General features: G+C 42.5%; 1 protein-coding gene across 1 annotated transcript; it reads left to right on the top strand.

The window, feature by feature from the left end:
• On the top strand, positions 1 to 24,225 carry SRD5A1 (steroid 5 alpha-reductase 1). The gene is made up of 5 exons (XM_070411438.1): positions 1 to 463; positions 11,373 to 11,539; positions 14,727 to 14,828; positions 17,037 to 17,187; positions 22,320 to 24,225. The coding sequence occupies exons 1-5, from the start codon at positions 183 to 185 to the stop codon at positions 22,384 to 22,386; spliced, it is 768 nt and encodes a 255-aa protein (XP_070267539.1). The 5' UTR covers positions 1 to 182; the 3' UTR covers positions 22,387 to 24,225.
• The last annotated feature ends 625 nt before the right edge of the window (positions 24,226 to 24,850 follow it).

Raw genomic sequence — 24,850 nt, 5'->3', positions numbered from 1 at the left:
CTGGCCCCAGCGGCGCACCCCGCCGCTCAAACCTGCCCGGGAAGAGCCGCTTGCGCCCCGGGCGCCGGCGGCCCACCCCAGCCTCAGGTAACCGCGCCTCCCAACCACTCACCGCCCTGCCACCGCCTATATGTGGCCCGCCACGGTCGCCCAGCAATGGAGCGAGCCTGCCGTCCTCCGTGATGGAGCTGGCGGAGCGGTTCCTGCTCGACGCGCTCGCCTACCTTGAGTGCGCCTTTGGCTTCGTGGCCTTCGTGCTGCTCACGCTGGTGGGCTCGCCCTATGGGCGCTACGCGTCGCAGCGCTCGGCCTGGCGGCTGGCGGCGCCTACCGCCTGGTTGGTGCAGGAGCTGCCCTCGTTGGTCGTGCCGCTCTTCGTGTGCTTCGGCACGGCTGCCGAGCGCCTCCGCCACTGGCCCAACCGCGTCCTCCTGGCCATGTTCCTCGTCCACTACATACAACGGTAACGGCCGGCGGTCCCGCGCCCTTCCCTGCGCCCCCGACCCGCTTCCCTCTGCTTGTGCCCGGCTCTCCTTTTTTCCTGCGCCCCTGGCCCGCCTTCCATCCCCTGTCCCGGGCCCCCCAGCCGGCTCCCTCCGCCTGTTTCTGCACACCCACCCACCCCACACGCCCCCCACCCCCAGTTTGCTGCTCTTTCCTTGTGTGTGCCCCAGGCTCCCTCTGAGACAGTCCCCTCCATTCTTACCTGTCCCTCCTCCCCCATCATCCTTGGCGCCAACACACTGGGCTCCCACCAGCCCCAAGGCATCCTCCCCCTGCAGACCCCTCCCTGAGGGAACCCCACTCCCCAATGCCCGGTGTCCTCTCTCTACACCTCTTGGCCCCACTTCTGTGCCTGGCACAGGGAGTTAGCTTAGAAGTATTAGTCTGGAAAAGTGGGTGAAACATTAGAGAGGACTTTGGGGGGGGGGGGGGGAGCATTAGACGAGACTTGTGTGGATGAAAAGGGGCCACATGCTAACCTGACCAGCTCAGGGAAGGCCTACGTGGAGGTCGTGCAAACTCCGAGACCTACAGTAACCACAAAGGATGGCCTGAAACTAAAACTTTAAAAGCAGCCCTAGGCTGGTATCTTCCCCAACAAAGATCAACTTTAATCTTAACTAGCTTACTGTCTTTTTGCATCTGTCATAACATGCCTTTGGAGTGACCAGGTAACTTCCCTTTATCGAGACCCTGCTGGGCACAGCTAATGCACCGGGAGGGACAGAGACCACAACTGTCATTGTTGTTATCAAGTTAATTATTGGCTTCACTATCCTGTAACCCACCTGTGTAAAAGAAGCATGTGTCTATCCTTTCACTTTTTGTCCAATCCCCTTTCACCCGCCTCCCTAATCTATGACCAATGGATTTCATGTAACCCACTTACATCCCCTCCTTTGATTGTAATGTATAAAGCAAGGTGAAAAACTGCCATTTCTCTGGAACATTATCACAATCCGTTTAGCTCAAACTCACAAAAATTCTTGACAGGTTTGAATGTTTCTTACATTAACACTTGTTTGTAAAATTTCAACCTAGAAAAATGTTAGCTATACAATAATCCTGGGCTTTATTGAAGACCAGAGTGTCTGGCCAAAGGTGACCCCCCGCACCCCGCCCCCCCCCCCCCCCCCCCCCCAGCAACATTTCTGGCTCCTTTTCTGCCTTTTCCATTTGGTATCCTTGTCAGTGGGGCTGTTTTCTCCTGGGTAGGTGATTGCCTGGAAAGCTGCTTTCCTGAAGGACTTTGTAAATCCCCTGTATAGTACTCGGGGCAGAAATTGGTCCCTTCTGAGACTTTCACCTCCACATTATGCACAGGACCAAGGATAGGGGGAGTAGCTTTCCAAGAAATGACTTTAGACACAGATAGAGGACTTCCAAATCTTGGTTTTTGTGAAGAATTTTAATGGCTGTGTCTGAGAGATCTTCAGGTTCTTCTGATAAGCTGGGCTCTCCAGCTCTTAGGCTTTGGCTTTTACACAGAGAAACTAAAAGGCGGAACAAAAGCTAGAAATCAAAATGTAAAATTTTTGATTCAGACTTCAGAAGGCTGCACAGTTAAAAATAATGTTTTCTACATCAAGAAAGCTGGGCTCCCTTATTCTGTGAATGTGGGCAGGTTATTGAACCTCTCTGATTTGGAGTCCTACCTTACAATACCCACTGCATAGAGGTAGGAAGAAGTAAGCATGCTTGTATCTCTGTGTGTGTCTACCTAGGAACTTCTCTTCTGTATGGTTATTAGGACACAGGAGTCCTGCCTGGTGCAATGTGTTGTCATCTGCTTTTATGCAGGCAGAGTTCATATTCAACAAAGCCTGTCTGAGTCCTGTACCCCAACACTCCAAGAGTATTTCATTAAACAAAGTTTCTGTCAGACTGCTGGATTTTTTTGATAATGTGGTTGAACATTACCAAATTTGTGGATGCAATTTGAATATCAGTAGAACTCTCGTGTCTATATACACTTTGCCATACATATACCAGACCTGTGTTTGTCCGTATGTCCGTTTCTCTAGTGGCTAAAAGCAGTCTCTGGAGTCAGTTTGCCAGGTGTTATCTAATTCCCGTCACTTGGGACCCGAGATGAATTACTAAATTGCTTTCCAGTGGGTTTCCCCATCTATGAAACAGACACAGTGATGATGCCAGCCTGTGGGATTGGCATTAAACAAAGGCAGCTCCATAAAATGCTTTCATAGTGTTGGCAAATCTGGATGCTGAATACATGATTAATAATACCATTTTAGATTGTCATGTAAGTGGGCAGATCCATGCCTATATTTCTGTGTGTCTTTCATGTATGCTGCTGCCAGCTTTGCGTGCCAATGAAAAATTTTTGAAGACATGGCATTGGAAAAGAAGAGAGCACTTTACAGAGCTTTGTTTGAAAGCCTGGCTAAGCTTTTGAACTTAAGTTATGATGTTTAATACATTCTATGCTCACTCTAGGAAAGTAATGAATGCAGCCTCCCAAAAGGCCGACATCATTTCTAGAATTTTATGTAAGGCCATTGGACTAGAGATTGCTGGGACTGCAAACCCTGGTGCCTAGACTAGTAGCTTTAGAAATTCTGCCCTGAGGATTTGCCAGGTCAGGTATAGTTTTGAAATCCCCTTCCCTAATTCAGCTGCCTCTCTAATCTAAGTTGTACAATGTCACTTTACACATAGCCTGTGTGGTTTTGGGACATTGAATTTTTCCAAATAGAAAAGATAAACATTTTCCATTCTACCCAAGCAACTAATTTATTAAACAGTCATCTGACCTAAGTCAGTGAGCACTTGGAAGAGAACAGAAGCACCAGCTGCATTTAGCACTTGTTACAAGCCATGCAGCCGAGCTCGGAAACACTTAATGGAGTTCCTCATTTGCACAGAGCAATGCAAGTGATACTGGCCTAAATAAGAGAGGAGATTGTATGAATGAAGCCAGAGTCTGGCTGATGGCAAGAGAAGCATTAATCGGGATGTGCTCCAGAGAGAGACTGACCAGGCCCAAGTGGTAGCAACTTACAGAGGGCAGCTGTCTGTGGGGGCCCAGTGTGAGCTCAGGAGGGAGGCTAGGCCCTGTTCTAGGTGAGTTTTAGCCTCTCTAGGGGGTGGGGAGAACTGAAGCCAGACGGAGGGCTTCCCTAAGGTAAATGGGAAAGGGTATTTGCTTACAGGAGAGGGGAAACTTGGACATCTTTCGTCATCTGGCAAATATTTACTGAGGTTTGAGCTGTGTATCTGTCACTGTACACATTATTGGGGATATAGAGACAAGATAGGCCCTTAACCCTTTGAGTGCCAACCCATATCCTAGGAACTATGCTAAAATTGCCAAGGCATTTTTGCTGATTTTACAGCAGTTTAGGAAAAAAATTATGAATCGCAAGTAAATGAAGTTACATATTCAAAAACTTAAGGAAACCTTTACTACATTGACATATTTAGCAATATCATCATCACTAATAAAAGCAGACTTAGAACTGGACGCCATTTCGAAGCTTTGATAGCGCTCCCGGCACTTTTGGCGAAAGACAGGAGGAGCACGATCGCGCGCACCCCAGCACTCAAGGGGTTAAGGAATGGAAGACAGATTGTAGAGAATCTGGGAGATCTTTTTGGCTGAAGAGCCAGGGAAGGAAGGAAAGTCTTGACTGGAATGGGAAGAGGGAACAGCTGCGGGAAGGAATGTGCCAGGGACCTGATCTCTTTCCTGATAGGTGGCAGAGGTCATCTGTGGGAACATTTTAATCCATGACAACAAGGAAGTCCCACTCAAGCATGTGGTGTCACTGTTTTACTATGACAGGTTGGGATCCACAGAGGGAGAGTATTGAATGGCCCCAGATTGCAGACTTTCATATACCCACAGGGTCTCTTCTTCCTGACAGAAACCCTAGGTCTGCTCAGCAGATCCCCATCATCAGATGTGTCCCACATTCCTCGTTGCCTTGCAGACACAAAAATGTGCAAATTTCCACAAGTAATTAAAACAAGTTGGTGAAAGGGAGTCTGCTTACATGGAACAGAAAGTAAAATGGAAAAATTGTAACATGATGGAGAACAAATGCTGATTTCTGTCCACAGCCTGCCTGATGAGTGAGAAAATTGAAATGCTTTGTAGCTCCATGGAACCTGGCTATTGTGAGCCTTCAGCTCATTATCAACAGAAAATGGATTTATATAACACATTACCTAAATAAACTACCTTTAAGTCCAAGTACTTCATAGTTACTCTTAAAGATAATTTCCATTGTAAAGGATTTTCAACTTCAGTCTGACTTAATTCCTTTTCTCAAAGAGGAGGAATGCTCATTCCCTGCAGTTCCTAGATGAGAAAAGGCTTTTGAATACACAGACCTGCTATAACAGGCACTCTGGACCCTGGACCCTGGGTCTTGACAGGTGCTAAGTTAGCCGTGGGCAAACTACGGCCCTCAGGCCGGATCCGGCCCATTTGAAATGAATAAAACTAAAAAAAGAAAGACCGTACCCTTTTATGTAATGATGTTTACTTTGAATTTATATTAGTTCACACAAACACTCCATCCATGCTTTTGTTCCGGCCCTCCAGTCCAGTTTAAGAACCCATTGTGGCCCTCGAGTCAAAAAGTTTGCCCACCCCTGTGCTAAGTTATGTCAGTCTAACAGTGGTTCTCAACCTTCTGGCCCTTTAAATACAGTTCCTCATGTTGTGACCCAACCATAAAATTATTTTCGTTGCTACTTCATAACTGTAATGTTGCTACTGTTATGAATCGTAATGTAAATATCTGATATGCAGGATGGTCTTAGGCGACCCCTGTGAAAGGGTCGTTCGACCACCAAAGGGGTCGTGACCCACAGGTTGAGAACCTCTGGTAGCAGGTGTGCTGCCTTTTTTACTATCTGAGCCTGACTCCTGTCCCTAAGTGACTCTTCACTGTGAGAAACTGCCCGGGGCCACTTGGATCCTTGAACTGCTGCTGTCTAACTAGATGAAAATTCAGATAAAAGCCATGCCTGGAAGCCACTCTCTCCACCCATTCTGGCTCCTAATTGGTCTAAGTCAGAGGAAAACCTTTCTGACAACTGCATGGGTTTCCAAAGAAAAGTAAAACTAAAGGAATAACATAAAAGGAGAAAGTCTGAAAACTGCTGAGAGGAAGCCGAGTGTTCCCTTCTGAAAGGCGTGCTGCATCTAGAAGTCTGGCTACTAAAGACCAGGCTCTTGTGTCTTCAGAGCCAGGAGTACTTGGTCCACGTGAGGATGCTCAGGCTGGGGGAAGGACAGGATGGAGAGGAGCTTCTCTCCCTCCTGGAGTTCTGAAGGCACAGGCATCATTGCCCGAGCCTGCCTCTTCTGACGTTGGCTGTGGCATCAGGGTCACTGCTGTCCTCTTCAAGGGCAGAAATTAGAGAGCAATAGAATAGACCTGTGTCATTCTTTTCTGTGTGTGTGTGTGTGTGTGTGTGTGTGATTCTTTTTAAGGCCATTTCGGGCCATGGCCAGTTTTCTGACATTCACATGAGACCAAAGAGAAGTAATTCTTCTACCACCAGGGTCCTTCATGAATGTCTTTTCCAAGTTCCCCCAGGGTACATGCTGAGGCAGAAGTCAGTGTGACTCTGCATAACTGAGGACATAGATGCATGGTCTCCACCTCAAGCACAAATGTCCCAGACTGCAGCACCTGCCTGAAAGCCAAGTGCAGGGTCTTGAGCAAGAACATTCTTCTAAGGAAGTCTAAGTGATGTTTCCAGACTATAACTGTTTTAACACATTGTGGACAGATCATGAGAATTCTTGCTTCATATTATACAGTGTTTTATAAAGATCATATTTTAAAAAGATATTAGCTTGTAAGAACATGTAATAAATAACTTCAAAATGCAATGGGTATTTAATTTTAAAGCATGCCTTTAATATTTATGTAAAACGTTTTTTGTACTCATTCAATAGAAACTTATCTGGCCACTGGGTAAAGCTAGCAATAAAACTATTGGTCCGAAATGTGTTAGTCTAGACTAAGGATTGGCAACTTTTTTTTAGAAAGGGGCCAAATAGTGTATATTGAAACCTTGTGGGCCAACAGACAAAATAGGGGATATTGTGTAGGCATTTATAACAGAGGAGAAAACAAATTTTCACAAAAATTTTATTGACACAATTTAAAATATAACAATATCTCAGTGCAGTGTTTGTCATGCAGCTGTAATGAGAAGGATGGAATTATTCCTTTGGTGGGTGATGGCATTTCACATCCTTGGGCTTCAGCATTGGTATTTCCTATTTCTAAAGTCTGTTGTAAGTGTTCACCTCTTAGTGCTGATCTGCAGTGAAATTTTATCTTAGATAATGTCTTTCCACACAGGCATTGCCAAATATTTATATCAGCCCATGAGTTTATGATTTTAATTGAGCATGTTGATTCCTTGAGAGCCATTTATCAAATTCTATTAGATTTTCTCGGTGTTTACCTTTTAGTATGTCATTACTTTGTAGATTAGTATTTTCCAATTGAATATTAGGTGACAACTCCTCAATTACACAGTTAAATGATTTTTGAAATATAGAAATCAAGGTTCAAAAAGCTAGTTTGATTCTAGAAATTATATCCACTGCAAATTTCTGTAAGAATGGAGACATCACTCTTAACTTTAACAACATAAAAAGTATATAAAGCAGTTTGACATGACTTGCCATTCAAACAATGTCAAGTAGCATTGAAATGCCTTTAACACGGTGTAAGTTTTGCACTTAAGTGATGTTTTGTCTTATAGTTTAGGGTTGAATTCACTAAGAAACATTATCAGATCTGCAGCAAAAGCTAATTTCCAAAGCCCTTCAAAACTCAATAATAGTGAGGGCAATTTTTCTGTATAAGCCCTGAAGAGAATGTAAAATTCTTTTGACCCTATTGGTTCAATCACATGACATAGATTGTTCTGGAAAGTACCTGATGATACAGGGAGTAGCATTAAACACATCTTCACAAGTTTTATAAATTTGTGATAGGTCCATTTTTCTGTTCCACACATTTTTACTATCATCAGCTGTAACAGTATATTCTACTTTGGGTTGTATAGAATTCGTGTTTTCTCAACTTCTTTGGAAATACTCTTGTTTCCAATTGTTCCATGCAGACTATTTTAAGAGCCTTGTTCCTCAGTCAGGTCAACCTTGGCATTGACTCCTTAAATAAACAACTGAAGATTTAATTTAAAAAATTTAAAAAAAAATAAAAAATAAAAATAAACAACTGAGCAGTATCAGTGACATCGATGGACCCAACAAGAGCCAAGGAAGACCACTCACTCGATCTTGTGCCTTGTTTTTTTTTTTTTTTAAATTAAATCTTTATTGTTCTGATTACACTTGTTCCTCTTTTTTCCCTATAACTCCCCTTCTCCCAGTTCCCGCCCCACCCTCCGCCGTCACTCCCCACCCACTGTCCTCATCCATAGGTGCACGATTTTTGTCCATTCTCTTCCCGCATCTCCCATTCCCCTTCCCCCCCCCCCCCCCAAGAATAGTCAGTCCAATTCCCTTCTATGTCCCTGATTCATTGTAATCACCAGTTCATTCTGTACATCAGATTATTTATTCACTTGATTCTTAGATTCACTTGTTGATAGATGCATGTTTGTTGTTCACAATTTGTATCTTTACCTTTTTCTTCTTCCTCTTCTTAAAGAATACCTTTCAGCATTTCGTATAATACTGGTTTAGTGGTGATGAAGTCCTTTAGCTTTTCCTTATCTGTGAAGCTCTTTATCTGACCTTCACTTCTGAATGATAGCTTTGCTGGATAAAGTAATCTTGGTTGTAGGTTCTTGGTATTCATCACTTTGAATATTTCTTGCCATTCCCTTCTGGCCTGCAAAGTTTCTGTTGAGAAATCAGCTGACAGTCGTATGGGTATTCCCTTGTAGGTAATTGAGTCTCTTTCTCTTGCTGCTTTTAAGATTCTCTCTTTGTCTTTTGCTCTTGGCATTTTAATGATGATGTGTCTTGGTGTGGTCCTCTTTGGATTCCTTTTGTTTGGGGTTCTCTTCGCTTCTTGGACCTGTAAGTCCATTTTTTTCACCAGGTGGGGGAAGTTTTCTGCCATTATTTCTTCAAATAGGTTTTCAATATCTTGCTGTCTCTCATCTTCTGGCACCCCTATTATTCTGATATTAGTGCGCTTGAAGCTGTTCCAGAGGCTCCTTACACTATCTTCACACTTTCGGATTCTTTTTTCATTTTGCTTTTCCAGTTGGGTGTTTTTTGTCAAATCTTTGGTTTGATTCTTGTGCTCCTCTGGTCTGCTATTTGGTATAATATTCTTTATTTCAGTCCGTGTATGCTTACTTTCTAATTTCTTTATCGTAGCATCGAGGGTCTCATTAGTTTTCGTGACGCTCTGCTCAAGTTTATAGCAAGCCCTCAAAATTGCGATTCTTAGCTCCATATCCTCCATTGCTGTCATGTTTTTTTGTCTCCGCATCTTTTATGCTTTCTTGGTGCACCCCCTTGTGGTCTTTGTGCACAGTCTTGTTCTAGCCAAGCCTTAATTGTTGTAGTTAACACTAGAGGGATTTGACCACCAGGCCGACTGGCTGTAGGAATCAGCTGTGTGGAAAACGTCTGTCTTCTGGGGAGGCGCTAATCCAGCCTTTGCCTGAGGCGATCAGCAAATGGCTGTGCGAAGGGTTTGGGCGGGGCGGGATCCACAGGGCGGGCGGAGGGAGCAGTTATGGCCGCTCTCAGTCCCGTTCCCAGAGGCTCTGCTTCTCAGAACCCCGGCAGCCGCTGCAAACCTCGGAGAGAAAGCTGCCCTCAGGTTCCAACTGATGCCGGATAATCCCGCTTCTCCCGTTTGAGTCTGGGTCCCTAGAGACTCACCCGGATCTGGAGCCCAGAGTCTGAGACTCACTCCCGACCAAAAACGACAACGGCGCCCTCAGCCACCAGCCCGCTTTGCGCGCGCACCTCGGTACCTTTGTATTTTCCACACTGCGCCTCCTCTGAGCCTCGGTTTGCTGTTCTCTTTCCTTCTAGTTGTAGAGTCTCTCTTCAGCCAGCCTTCCTGTGGTTCTGGGTGATGTCCGTTCCGTCTTTTAGTTGTATTTTTGAAATGGTTGTTTGCGGCAGCGGTCTCCGGTGTTTACCTACGCCGCCATCTTGGTCTCTCGACGCATGTGCCTTGTGCCTTGTTTTTAACTGACTATTGGCATTGCTCCTGGTGTCCCAACTCCTCAAGCAGCTGCTCTCAAGGAAAGGCTAGTCCTGCAAGTTTGTATTGTCCGGGCACGTTCCTTTGGCTGCTGCTGCAGCTGATTAATTCCCCATGGGGGTATGGCTTCGCTTGCTTGCCTAACTTGAACTTCCTGTGGTTGTGGCCTCATTTTCATTGCTTTTGTAAAGAAATTCTGTGATGAGATTCTGTTTTAAATTTTCTTCATTTTTCTGACCTTTCCTGTGAGTTGGGGATACTCTGATGAGCGCGTAGTCTGGTAGTGCCAACCTCTATGCTTTTGGCAAAACTGGCATGTCATTGCATAACAAAGATTGCTTCGCTACCTCTAGTAATATCCGCATTCCACTGTGCCTTCAAAGCATGAACACTTCACTTGTCTTGGCATGAATATCGCTGATACTAAAATAAATGTGTCAAACAAGGATACCCGTAGCACTTGAAACACTGTGTCATGGTAATTTACAGTGCACCAAGCAGCCATGCAGAGGGTTGAAACAGGCTCTATCACAGCCACTCAAGTCTGCAAGTGTAACTGCAGAGCAGCCACAGAAAGTATGTAAACAGGTGACCAGGCCTGTTCCAATACCACTTTATTTACGGACACTGAAACTTGAATTTCATGTGTCATAAAATATTCTTTTGATTTTTCTCCCTACTACTTAAAAATGTAAAAGTCATTCTTAGCTCACAGGCTGTACAAAAACAGGTGGTAGTGCTGACACCAAATCTAGACTCAGGTTACTACGCAGCACAGGACATGAGTGACAGAGGAGAAAAGGAGTGTGAGGGAAAAACAGAGGTTTGGGTTTCACCTTTACAAGGTGCCAGCCAGTGTTTGCTGCATTCAGAATTCAGCCCTGCACTTGAAACTGAATTGGGAGAACTATCAAACGTTAGCTGCCCTATACATGATTCTCACGTCCTGGAGGGAAACTCTACCACCTTTGCAGAATGTTTCCTCAGAGTCGCTTCTTTAACACTTCATTCATCTGTAATTTTGAAACATGCATCCTCTTTTCTTCATAAGTTTGTAATTTCTTGTCCTTATTCTCTCTCTCTCTCTCTCTTTAAACTTAGCATACACCTAAGCCAGCATGGTATAACAGAAAAATATGATCTTTGAATTACCCAGATTGACACGCTTGGCCAGTCATTAGCCCTGTGATCTGGAACAGATTATTTAATCACTCCAGGTCTTGATCTCATCCTCTGTGGAATGTGTATAAAGTCTCTGCTATGCAGGTAGCTGGGAGGCCTTATAGCTGATGGTGCTTAGTAAATGAGAGAGAGCCATTTGTAATGGTGATGGTGATGGATGATAAAATGTTCAGACTAGAACGAGCTATGGGTTTTCAGATAGTGGAGGTTTTGAGAGCCTCTTGAAACCCTCGGTTTTCTGTAACTCTGTATTGGTTTCACTTTCTTTATAATGAGAATCCTGATTTTGTGCACTATGGTGTACATTATTGAAAGATGGTTAATTTTTTATCTATAAGTTGTGCCTTTAACAGATAGAGTAAATCAGTATGTGTTATGAGAATAACTTTTGTACAAGGAAGTGAGATTAAAACCCCAAGACACTTAAAATAGAATTGTAGAAATACTATATTGTTCTTTTTCATTTGTTTCTGTTTCTTGTTTTCTCAGGTCCTTGATTTTCCCATTTCTGATCCGAGGAGGGAAGCCTACACCATTGTACTCATGTGTAATTGCATTCATATTCTGTACCTATAATGGCTACTTACAAAGCAGATACTTAAGCGAATATGCAGTGTATGCTGTTGACTGGGTCACTGACCCCCGATTCCTAACAGGTGAGTGACCTTAGTGATGCACTCCACCATGCCAGTCATCACTTCAATGTTCATGTTCCAGTTGTTTGCAGTGAGAAAGCCCAAACTTCTTGAGAGAGCAAAAAGTCTGAAATGGTTCATGACCTAGCTGCCCGGCGGGGGCGGGGTGGGGGGGCGGCAGAATCAGGCTATCCTAGTGTCCCAGAAGCCAGGAGATGATGCAGGTGCATAGCACCTGTGCCCACTCAGACACTGAAAGTGCAAATACCTGTGCTTTTTTGATCAAGGAAAGGAAAGAGAGAAAGAAACATTGATGTGAGAGATTGGCTGCCTCCCATGAATCAAACCCACAACCTGGGTATGTGCCCTGACCCAGAATTGAACCTGACACTGTTTGGTGCACAAATCAGACAACATTCCAGCCTCCTGAGCCATACCGGCCAGGGCACAAATATCTGTTCTTAAGGCAAAACTAAATATAGCAATAAGGTTCAGCAGCTTGAGCAGCCAGAACACTGAGGAAACTTAGGCACTAATTGTCCATCTTATCTAAGACAGCCGAGCACCTCCTACAGTTACGTCTAACACATTCAGATGTAACTTGCCCCTATAGCCCCTCCTAAGAGATATGAAATTAAACCTCAAATTTTCAAGCTGCCCCACAGTCCTTTATCCTAAAGCTCCATAAAGTTACCTTTCCTGTCATTTGGCTTTTTCCCTATATAATTTGTAGTGATAGAGAAAACTAACATTTGATGTACTTTATTGTTGACGAAGTACTTTTACATTTTTCAGTCATAGTTTTTTCTGTGAATTAAAATTTTATTCCCAGGGCAGTGCCCTAGTCATACCTGAATTCTTTTTTTTTTTTTTTTTTTTTTTTTTTAATATATTTTATTGATTTTTTACAGAGAGGAAGGGACAGAGATAGAGAGTTAGAAACATCGATGAGAGAGAAACATCGATCAGCTGCCTCCTGCACATCTCCCAATGGGGATGTGCCCGCAACCCAGACACATGCCCCTGACCGGAATCGAACCTGGGACCTTTCAGTCTGCAGGCCGACGCTCTATCCACTGAGCCAAACCGGTTTCGGCTACCTGAGTTCTTAATAGGAGGGAGTTGGAGTTGCCTCTTTATCTATCAAAGGAAGAATGGATGAAAAAGTGTTTCAGGATCCTTTTCTAACTCCACAAATCCGTGCCTCCAGGAAACACTAAATTACAATATTGTTTGTACACTATAGAAGAGTAGAAATTGGGTCCTTTCACAGAAGAAAGGGATAATCAGTGGGGTAAGCAGATGGCCCACCATCTAAATTGAGTAAGTAGCAGAGCAGGGGATTAAACCTGCTCACCACACTGGTTTCCCAAAAGTAGCAAGGGATGGGCAAGAGGAAAGGGTTTTTGTTTTTAGTCTAAAAGATAAGGATTTTAATGCTTATTTGTGATTCTCACAGGAATCATTCCTTAGATGAATTATTTGAATAATTTTGAGAATAACAACAAAATAAAAGAATCATTTTGGTCTGTGGATATCATTTAAAGGAGCTCTGCAGACAGACCACATCACCTGCAGATGCCTTGGAAGCCATTGTAAATTTAAGACACCAATAAATTGTACACAGATCTCTTGGCTTCTTTACAATTGAAGAGAAGGAATCAAAAATGAAAAGAAATAAAAAAACAATAAAAAAACAAAGTTACTTTTTTTGCATTATATTTATTTCATAGAGCTTGGTTTTATAAAGACTAATAAGAAATTGCATGAATAATTAATTGATTACATTTACGATACTTACCATGAAAAGATAAGCAAATAATAATGATAATATTCTAACGGAAGATTTTCCAGAACAGTAAAAGTTGTTGATCTAAAAGAATTTATACAAAAATTTTTAAGATCCCCAGAAATGGAATTAAATATTTAGCTTAGATGAACCCCAATCTAGACAATAAAGGGAGCTTGTCTCTTAGAAGAAGAATAAAGTAAGCATGGAATTTTGAGAACATGATACTTTCTAGGACCTCAAATTGGGGACCACATCACCTAGCAGTGACATACTGAAATGAAAAAAAAAAATGTGAATCAGCTATAAATTCACAGATTCCATAAGTGACTTATATTACAAAATCTGGTAGGAACAGTTACAAGCATGTTAAACTTGTAGTTGGTGGGCCACAAGTTTAACAGGCTTGGAAGAAAGCAGTCTACAGTGACGAAATCAGGACATTTTGAAACCCTTAACATAGACCAGAGTGCTTTAAAGTCCCTGTTCTAAATGTGAAAAACTAATACCATCAGGATGACTGATGAGTAATTCATAATGTTACTTCAAGCATACATTTTTTTTTCATACTGAATGAAATGACACCATAAAAGCCACATTTGCCTTTCACATTTTTGAAGTATCTCAGAACAATCAAGTTAACTCTTTTTTTAAAAAAATCAAATCAAGTTTTTTCTTGCATAAAACACTATTTTGGCATTTTGCATTTTCTTGTTGGCATTAATTGATGTGATGCTAATAAGTCTCCTCTAAGTCAGGATAGCTCTCTGAAGACTTTTAAGAATGGGAGGGAAAGCATTCTGGAAGCTATGAGGTGTCCACATGCATGCAGTGGCAGTGGAAGATTTTGTTGGGAGCTGAGGCAGGTGAGCAGACCTAGGAATACTGACTGATAAAGTGAGCAGGAAATCAGCAGTGTTGGAAGCCATGTATATGTATGAAAATGTTCAAATGAGGTTATAAAGAAGGAAGAGAGAAGGACCAGAGATTAGCTCCTGGGAACCAGCACCCCTCTGGGGACCCGTGTGCATCACGATGAGGCACACCCTGAGATGTCAGTCTTCTCCTCTGCCAAATGGAGGGGGCAGCCATGCCTCACACAGCTGTTATAACCATCAGTAATACTTCTAATCCTACCAGTCATTCTAAAAACATGGATTGTGGCCATCATGTCAAAGTATTTTGAATAGATCAGATAATTAATCTTATTAGAAAAACAGCCCTATTGAGCATACCTGAGAACAGTAATTATCTTTCTAAATAAAGGACAATATTATGATTTTTACTATCAATTATGGCTGATATGTTATACTAATAATGATAATATTAAAGGAGTACAGTGATACTGTCCTTTCAGACCTTGGTTTATAAATTTTGTAGTTTATCAACTGTAATACTCTCGTGTGTTTTTTCCTTCAGGTTTTGTCTTGTGGCTGGTAGGCATGCTGATAAACATTCACTCCGATCACATCCTGAGGAATCTCAGGCAGCCAGGGGAGACTGGATACAAAATTCCCAGGGGTATGTACTGAAAGTGGAGAATTCATTCTGAAATTGCATTGCTATTCTATGATGCCTTGCTATTCTAATTTTGCCAGATCTAGTAACTAATGTGTAATATGTATTAGCTGTAGTTTTTAATGTGAATCACTATTATTCATAGCAGTCACTATGAATATTGTTTTATTAAAATGATAAATTCTGGCCAACTGAATGGTTATTAACCAAAAAGGAAACTCTAGTTATCTCTGTTTGGAAAGAGAGAATATGAGAAAGAATTTATGGTTTACAAAGGGTGTCTAAAACTTCATTTTAAAAAATATTATATAATAGATACCTTGACTGACCCTCCCTTTAAAAACAATTAAAAATGTTGGGTGAAATTTGCGGTGGGAGTGGGGGGAGGGCTCAACTTTCTTCACCTATGAAATAGAGATAATAAAATCTACTTTCTTGGTTTAACTGAGAGCTATTATTATTGCTCATAACATATAAAGGGTTAATTAAATTAATAAGAAAAAGTCAACCAAACCACTAGATGCTCAACACCAATAAAAACCTATCTACCCTTTTTCATCTTATTTTCTGCTACTTCCTGGTACAATTTAAATATATCAAATTATCTTAGTCCATATTCTCCTTAAATTGGCTTTGTACTCTTTTCTCCATGCTTTGCTTTCACTGGATGAAATTTTTAAAAAGTAATTTTAAATGTATGAATGTGGTGTCAGGGAAGGAAGTCATCATCAGAGAGCAAAATCTGAGTCCTAGTGTCCAAAGTACACCCATCAGAATCTGTGGCCATTGCTCCCCTCATGCTGCTTTGCAGCCCAAATTAGCGCCACCTGGAGGGTCTGAAAAACCTCAAGCCATGAATTAGGATCCATGTCATCCTGGTGGGTGGTGCCCTCATACATGGGCCAGGGCACACAGAAGGGACCTGCTGTCAGCTCAGGCCTCAGAGAGCCCCACAGACCACAGACCATACTCCAAGGTTACAGAGCCAATGAAGAAATCTGGCACCCAGAGTGACAGCACGATTAAACATGAGACACCTCAGATCTTAGAGTTAATAGAAACAGATTATACAGTGAATACTTAAATGTTTAAAAAAATAAAAAGGGATTTAAGTGAATGAATATATATATATATATATACACACACACACACACACACACATACATACATACACACACGCACTATAAAAAGGACTAGCACATATAAGTTAGAAATCAATAGAGCTTCTAAAACAGGAATCAAGTAGGTAAGACTAAAACTTCATTGGACCTGGAAAGCACACTTACATACCTGGAAACTATATAAGGAGAATAGCAACGTAAGGAACAAATGACCAAAATATCCTACATTTCAAATTACTTAAATTGGGGCCCTGCAGAGTGTGCAGCTCTGGCCTCAGGGCCTTTGCTTCTCCTGCCCAGAGGGCTTCCACCCTAATAACTGCAGCCCAACCCTCCCAGGAAGTCTGGGATCAAAATTCACCTACCCAGGGAGGCCTGTTCCCAGCCACTGTCTGTTACCATGACCTCCCTCTTCCCCCAACTCAACTTCTGAGCCCTCCTGCCCTGCTCTGCTCCCCACAGAACTCCACACCCTCTGCCAGACTGTGCTTTCCTTGTTTAGTACACTGAAGTTGAACGTTCCAGATGTGGGGGGTGGGGATCTTATCCACAGTTCACTTTAAGTGTCTAGACCAGGGTCTGGCCATAATGTAGACTTGATGAATCAGTAAAGTTTTAATGAGTGAGTAAACCAGTGACTGAATGAGTGAGTGAATGAATGAATGAATGAATCTGTCCTTAAAAATTAATATTTCTTCAATTTTTAGTCTAGAGTTCTATACAGATCCATTTTATTAAACTGGTTCATTAATTGTTCTGTATTCTCTGTCCTTGCTCAGCTTTTGTCAGTTTGATCCATTAATTAATGAAGTGATATATATTAAAGTTTATGAAAACTATAGCATTTTTTTCTCAGCTAAAACGATGGGTATTGATACAGGTAGATAGTTACTACCAGAATTTATGATATGAAATAGTAAAACTAGTAATGTTGAAAGTGTTTCATTGATTAAAATTCTGTAAAAGATATATTTTCCCATAGTTGAATTTATGTTCTCCAAAGTAGTTATTTACTGTTATCTCTTAAGTCAGTATTTCCTGAGGCATCACTTTGTAGTTAATGCACCACTGGGTCTGTGCTTTCTTCTAGGAGGCTTATTTGAATACGTAAGTGCAGCCAACTACTTTGGAGAAGTGGTTGAGTGGTGTGGCTATGGCCTGGCCACCTGGTCTGTTCAAGGCGGGGCTTTCGCTCTGTTTACATTTTGTGTTTTATTCACAAGAGCACAACAGCATCACCAGTAAGTTTAAAACATTTTTAACATTTTTAATTTGTTCTCTGACCTTACTATACCAGCTTTTAGGTTAGATTTTTGAAACGTTAATATTAATTTGAATTGCCAAATCCCAGTTTATACCATGCTGTGTCTAAAAAGCACAAAGCCATGCAAATATCTGAAGACTAATCCAGCTATAAGGAACCATTGGATACACATCAGCATCATCATTTTGTCCACCTGTTCTGAGGCTCTGAATTTACACTGCTGGACTCTGGACTTGATGGTCAAGTTAAATGTCAAGCAGGGCATTTGGGATCTGACCTGAAACACGCCGATTACAAGGAGGAATGCTGACTGTGCAGTAATGGGAGCACAGAAGGCCTGCAGCTGGAGGCAGGGCCCAGCATCCTCCCCCTCAGAGCCCATTCACACCTAGGTTCCTGATGGACTATGGGCTCCATGCACTCCTCCCCACTCTCCCCCACATCACGTTCAAATGCTTCCTTTAGAACCAGAAAGATTCATACTCTAAACAGACTTGACGAAATAATATGTCAGTACTTTAGACTAAATATACATTACAAAGTCCTAGAAAATGAATAAAGCAGCTAGATTTCATGCATCAATAATGATAACAACAGCCAGCTAATCTCAGCCCAACTTGAGGTCCTGTGTTTCTGGGAATCTGTGCTCTCCCCCCTCCCTCTCCACCTCCTCCACCTTTCTAACTACCATCACCTCTGGGGGAAGATGCTACTCCCAGATATTTGTTATGTTAGGATTTAAGAAGCGAATATTGGCTGGTTTCTCATGATAAAAACAAATAAGATTATGCTGATATTTTAAGAAACTGGATCAGGGGAGGATTGAACAAGAGCATGCCAGGCCAGTTGTCAGGCTCACTCCTCAAATGAAAATGAAATCAGAAAATCCCTCTTAGCATTGGAATATGTAACATACAGAAATAGAAAATACATAATTTCATTTTCTGAGGTATCCTTTGCATAAAGATTCATGAATTGAAAGGGCTCTTTGCCATTTGTTTGATGTTTAAATTAATGTTGGTGCAAACCAAATTTAATTGCTGAACAATGAATCAATTCAGTTTAGTGTATGTTTACAAATGTTGGATTTACAAACTGAGTACAAAATGAAAGCTATTTTTTTCCCCTAGTAATCCAATGAACCCAACTAATTAGCCCATCAGATAAACTGATTCCAAAAGAAAACAGTCCACAGGGCTATTCCTGCGTCAAAGCATCATTTTGTTACAACAAATTTCTGACTGTAATGGAAGTATTTAACTCATAAATGATTATCTTGATCATTAAGGGCTAGGTTGGACGGGTCAGCTGTGCCGAGTGCTAACAGATATTCTGGTTTGAGAGCAACATTTCAAGGAATTTTAAGGAGGCATGTTTTCACATGGCTTCCTTCCATCTGCCTTGGGCAATCATGCTTATGCACTGGACCAGAGCTCAGGCCGCCCACGCTTCTGCAGCTGTGAGGTGATAGAGTACAGATGTAGACTTGTCATGTCTCAAAGCTGCACCTTGGACCCCAGACAGGGAGGATAGCCTTTAAGGAGAGGCTCTGTTGCAATAACAGGCTTACCATTTGTTAAGTTTAATGTCACTTAAAAAGTGAATTCAGTGTAAATTCAGTGTGTCTTTAAGACACTGATTGATAGTGTAATGATTACAAAATAAGGACACACAGTATGTTGATGAAATGCTGCCTTGGTCTCACAGCCCCATTCATCAGACTCGAATACAAAGAGCATGACTTATGAGCACTTGCAAAGTGTTTATTCAGCTGTCACTGACCTGTCTCTGCTAGAAAAAGACTTCCACAAGAGAAATGTAGGATCATGAAACTGTGAGCCAGAAAAACAGTAACAGCTTTGAAGAATTACCTCAGATTTAGCATAACCTGAATTAGATGAAGTGGGTAGTCCTCAGCCGGAGGTCATTTCACTTTCAACCAGAAGGCAAGGGTGCATTAGTTCAGGCCCCATAACCACAAAATCAATACAAAAAAATTGGCATTCAACCCTGGTCCGTTTACATGAGTGAGAGCTTTTTGATTCTAGAGATAGAAATATGAGTGAAAAATATAATAGAAATCATGCTGCTTATTCCCCTTTTAAAAATATTTATTCATACTAGAGGCCCGGTGCACGAAATTCATGCACAGGGGGTGGGGGTTTCCTCAGTCCAACCTGCACCCTCTCCAATCCAGGACCCCTTGGGGGATGTCCGACTGCCGGTTTAGGCAGTCGGACATCCCCCTTACAATCCTGGACTGCTGGCTCCTAATCGCTCACCTGTCTACTGGCCTGATTGCCCCTAACTGCCCCCCCGCCGGCCTGGTTGCCCCTAAATGCCCCCTGCTGCTGGCCAGGTCGCACCCAACTGCCCCCTCCCTGCTGGCCTGGTTGCTCCTAACTGCCCCCCTCTGCCGGCCTGGTCACCCCTAACTGCCCCCCCCCCCCCCGCGCCGGCCTGGTTGCCCCCAACTGCACCACCCCCCCACCAGCCTGGTCGTCCAACCCAGCCTGCTTGTTCAGTCGTTTAGTCGTCCCTTACTAACCTCCCTGCCGGCCGTGTCGCCCCACGCAGCCTGCTGTTCGGTTGTTTGGTCGTACCTCACTAACCTCCACTGCCAGCCTGGTCGCCCCACGCAGCCTGCTTGTTCATTCGTTTGGTCATCCCCCACTAACCCTCCTGCTGGCCTGGTCATAGGCAGCCATTTGTGATGGTGTGAGGGTCAATTTGCATATTACCTCTTTATTATATAGGATGCTTTTTTTTTTTTTTTAAATATATTTTACTGATTTTTCACAGAGAGGAAGGGAGAGGGATAGAGAGTTAGAAACATCAATGAGAGAGAAACATCGATCAGCTGCCTCCTGCACATCTCCGACTGGGGATGTGCCCGCAACCCAGGTACATGCCCTTGACCGGAATCGAACCTGGGACCCTTCAGTCCACAGGCCGACGCTCTATCCACTGAGCCAAACCGGTCTCGGCATAGGATACTTTTTTTAAAATATTTTTTTTATTGATTTCAGAGAGGAAGGGAGAGGAAGAGAGAGATCGAAACATCAATGATGAGAAGGAATCCTGCACGCCCCCTACTGGGCACTGAGCCCACAACCTGGGCATGTGCCCTTGACCAGAATTGAACCCGGGAACCTTGCATCCACAGGCTGATGCTCTATACACTGAGCCAAACCAGCTAGGGCTATAGGATACCTTTAATCATAAATCTTTAAATATAATTTTTTGAGGTGGATTTGTGATCCTAGTGATGAAATAATTGAGAAATTTTTTCTCTAATCATTTAACAAGTTATATTTTATTCCTATGGAATGGTTTCTATGAAGTTCATTTAACATATTTCTTGTTGGGTGAGAAAATTCTGCTCTGATAAAGGTTCTTTGTGACAGTGGGTAGAATTTAGCCAGCTGCATAGCACTTCACAGCAGGGCTGTCACAGCCCTCTAACATCCTGCAGGCGTGTGGGAGTGATGGCCTGCTTTTTCTAATTTTAGGCTGTCCTTTGTTTCCATTCTTATTCTTTTTAGGCTAGTGTGTCCCTCTTCAATGGACGTATCTAGGAGAGGAGCTCACCTCCTGCCTCTCCTAACACAGTGCCCAACACTGCTGATTCATGGGGAATCTCTTAGAAACTAGTCCATGGTTCATGTTTTAAGTCCCAAACAGGCTGTCTTAGTCTGTTCAGGCTGCTATAACAAAACACCATAAACAGAGTGCCTTATAAATAACAAACATTTCTTTCTCATAATTCTAGAGGCTGAAAGTCTGAGATCAGGGTGCCAGAACAGTCAGGTTCTAGCAAAGGCCCTCTTCTAGGTTTCAGACAGTACCTTCTCACTGTGTCCTCACATGGCAGAAGGAACAAGGAGCTTTTGCGGGGGGGCCCCTTTTATCAGGACACTAATCCTATCATGTGGCTCCTGTCTCACTTCCCAAAAGCTTCATCTCCTAATACCATCACCTTAGGTTTTTTAACGTACGAATTTTGGGGGATACACATTCAGACAGTTGCACAGGCCTATAAAAAATGTCAGTGATTAATGAGTAAATATATGTATAATGCACTTTTACACACTTTGCACTGCTGTTGTCTGTGGCCACATCTGCCATAGGCACTCTTGTCTGCAGCACATCACTGAGCTGGGAAAGGCTGTTGATCCACAGGCCCACTGCTCAGCTCCTCAGGACTTTCCTCATTACATGTCCTTTTGGGTGTACAGAACAGCATCTGAAAGTAAACATGGTAGACTCCCATAATTCTCTATTTGTGGGTTACAGTGCTAAACCTCACCAAAATCTAAATTCCATAGGACTTCACTCACTTACTTTGTTTGCTGTTGTCAAATATTGCTGTCACATTCACAAATAACTAATTGTTTTCCATCATGAGTTTTAATCTGTTTAGCATTCTTTTGAGCTCATGGAAACTCCATTTTTCTATTTCTTCATCGTGTCAAATTATTTTAAATTTTTACTCTGTCTACTTAGTTTCCACCCTTCCCAACTAGCTATTACCCCAAAATGAATGAATGTGCCTTTGCTGACATAGTTTATATCAGAACGGAAAAGACCTGTTTGTTCTGAGTGCAGGGCTCAATAATGAATGAGCCCATGTTGCATTTTCCCAGGTCTGTTTGAGAGTTACCAGCTTGGGTGCCCATTCCACAGACTCTGGGTATGAAGCAGTAGTTCTCTTCTGGGGATTGGAAAAAACTAACAGAGTCGCCAGAAAATAATTAAGATACACCTACTGGGTTCCTCTCTTCTTCCCCAGTCTGCACGCTTCCTGGGTCTGGAAAGATGTCTCCTCCATATGCTAATCTGCATCTTTATCACAAATCAGTAGTTTTTTTTGCCAATATAAGGGTGGGTTATATGAGTCATTTCTTGTGACTCATACTTTATAATCACATATATCTAATTATCCATGATATAGACAAAATCAACCTATGTATCTGAAATGCCAAAGTTTTTATTACTATTAAAAACTGTATGCCTTGATGATAAAAAATTGTTCCTTTTGCTAGCATGTATTACATGTTTAAGAGACAAAATTATTTCCTTTTTTAATGTCCTTTTTTTTTATTGTAGGTGGTACCTTGAGAAATTTGAAGATTATCCAAAATCCAGGAAAACTCTAATTCCATTTTTGATTTAAGTCCATTATCAATGGAATTATCTTCAACTCGTTGCTTTTTTTATAATGTTTCTCTAGGGATTATATAAATGAATTATTTCTTTGTCATTTTCCTGCTACTTCATCTTTTCCAAGATTTACCCTAGGAATTGTTTTCCTAGTAAATTTGTAAGCTACCTAATAACTTACCAGTCAAACTGAAATGCAGGTTGAAGTATTCTACTGCATACCAGGGTAGGGCTCTGGAGCTCTGGGTAATGACTGCTGACCATTTCTCTGATTTTGGACTTTTGGTTACGTCCAGCTGAATGTGCACAAGACCAGAATGTACACACCATCTTCGAAGACCTTTATGGACCAAAACCTTCCATTAGCCCTTGTACAATCCCATAGAACAGTTCTGACAAGATCAAAGGCAATGTTGTCCCTTCTCCCCATAGAGGCATGATCTGTCTTCTGGGTCCCTCTCATCCCACTGGGTACCCACAGTATAGTCAGGGACTCGGGGAAATGCACGGCCTCTCCCTGCTGGGTGCTGTGCAGGCAGAGAACTTGGGAATGGAGAAAGGAGATGTCTGAGGCCCAGCTGAGGCCTGGACAAAAGGCACCTGCCACTGCTCCAGCCTGGCCCACCAGGTGACTGCGCTGGCAGGGCAGAATGCCGAGATATTTATAAGGAGCAAGCTACTCTGTCCCCCACAAAAGGACTTTGTGGAGGTGTGAGGGTGGGAGTAGGCAGGTGCAGCAGGGCAGTCGCCACCTCCTGCACATTCCCGTCTCGGGTCACTCGCCGTAAACCATCATTCCCTGGTCTGAGATGTTTTTTCTAAGTTCCAGATAGATCTAGAGATTCTTTTACTATTATTATTTTTTTTTTTTGAGAGGGAGATAGAAAAACATTGATGGAAGAGAAACTGATCAGCTGCCTCTTACACGTACCCTGATCTGGTATCAAGCCCACAACCAGGGCATGTGCCCCAATGGAATCAAACCAGTGATCTTTTGATGCATGGAGCCACACTCAACCAACTGAGCCACACTGGCCAGGGCTAGAACTAGAAATTTTGAAGGCACTTTTTTTAAAGTACCTCTCAACATTGCAAAATGATATCTTGAAGCAGTATTTCTTGTTTAAGATGCATTTGAAGGTTCACTAATGTAAATGGCAGTAAAAGAAAAAGTACTACCTGCCAGCCAGCATAGCTCAGTGGTTGAGCATAGACCTATGAACCAGGAGGTTACGTTTGGATTCCCAGTCAGGGTATATGCCAGGTTAGGAGCTCAATCCCCAGTGTGGGGCGTGCAAGAGGCAGCCTATCAATGATTCTCTCTCATCATTGGTGTTTCTCTCTCTCCCTCTCCCTCTCTCTTACTCTCTGAAATCAATAAAATAGATATTTTTTTGAATGTACTACTGGGCCAGATATTTAAAAGAAATCTCCAACTAGAAAGCTGTTCACTCTCTGTGAAAATCTAATGAACTGGTAAAGGTCCCCTCTCTTGTCCCTTGGGGCAGTGTTGCCTCAGTTGCTGCCACATTTGCAGAGGTGAAAACCAAAAGAGAAGTGGGAAAGAAGAGACTGTTCACTTCTGATCTGCTAACAGTACTAGGTTCCGAGTCCTCCAGGGCACACCTGAAGTGGTGTCCTGTCAGTTTACTCACTGCTGCCCCCCATCTCTCCAGACCCTGGTACCCCATCAGCTCCCCCACCTTTCCCCTGGCTCACCTACCAAGTAGGGCCTCCCTCCCTCATTAGTTTTCATGTAGAAACTCTGTTCTCCATGGGCTTTTGGAGTCCCTTAGGGGTTTAGAATTACACAGAAATTAAATGAACTTTGGCTCCTTTTCAGACCAAATAATTACTTGAAACTATAAGCAATAAATATTTGGGATCTCAGGAAAACTCAAATAGCTGAGCCAATCTCGATGGATTCGGGCCCCTGTGCTTTGGAAGGCGCAGCTGGGCAGATGTGTTCAGAGCCAGAGAAGCTCCTGGTGAGGATTACTTGTAAGTGCTGCTGTTTGATTGGAATGGTCCACGTGTGCAGAAGTTTGGCTTAACTCAAGATCTGATGCAGAATTTCTGCTTTCCCGGCACACACTGGATGGATGACTAACAAGGAAAGAAATCCTGTTCTATCTTGTCGCTCCGCCCTTCATTTCCTTACAGCTTAGGAAATCATCTTCAGTCTTTCTGTTAATTATACTAATTAAGGAGATTAATAAAATTACTGTCAAAAGTCTCGTTTTTGTTAACTTTTAGCCCTGAAAACTTCCCACCTACGTTAGCATTTCATAACATCAATATTCTTATTTATATCAATAGGGCCATGTAACAGTCCTATAAATTTTATGCATTTCTGTTAAGGTTATTTTTAGATCATTGATATTTTGCTTATTGTGAATGACAATGTGTCCCTAAATGTTTTTTATAACTAGTTTGTTAATTTGTCGTATCTAGCCATGCTTCTGAAATTACTTGAT

This window comes from Myotis yumanensis, unplaced genomic scaffold (genome assembly GCF_028538775.1).
Source record: "Myotis yumanensis isolate MYYU_CA2020_CCGP unplaced genomic scaffold, mMyoYum1.0.hap1 SCAF_4, whole genome shotgun sequence".
NCBI classification, from domain to species: Eukaryota; Metazoa; Chordata; class Mammalia; order Chiroptera; family Vespertilionidae; genus Myotis; species Myotis yumanensis.
Note: the sequence above shows the minus strand (reverse complement) of the source record. Positions and strands in the feature narration are given on the sequence as shown.

Excerpts from the sequence above, each read along its gene's own strand:
- SRD5A1 (XM_070411438.1), top strand. The coding sequence starts at position 183 with ATGGAGCTGGCGGAGCGGTTCCTGCTCGACGCGCTCGCCTACCTTGAG. Across the intron at positions 11,540-14,726 it reads TGACCCCCGATTCCTAACAG|GTTTTGTCTTGTGGCTGGTA; the intron begins GTGAGTGACCTT and ends TTTTTCCTTCAG. Across the intron at positions 14,829-17,036 it reads TGGATACAAAATTCCCAGGG|GAGGCTTATTTGAATACGTA; the intron begins GTATGTACTGAA and ends GCTTTCTTCTAG.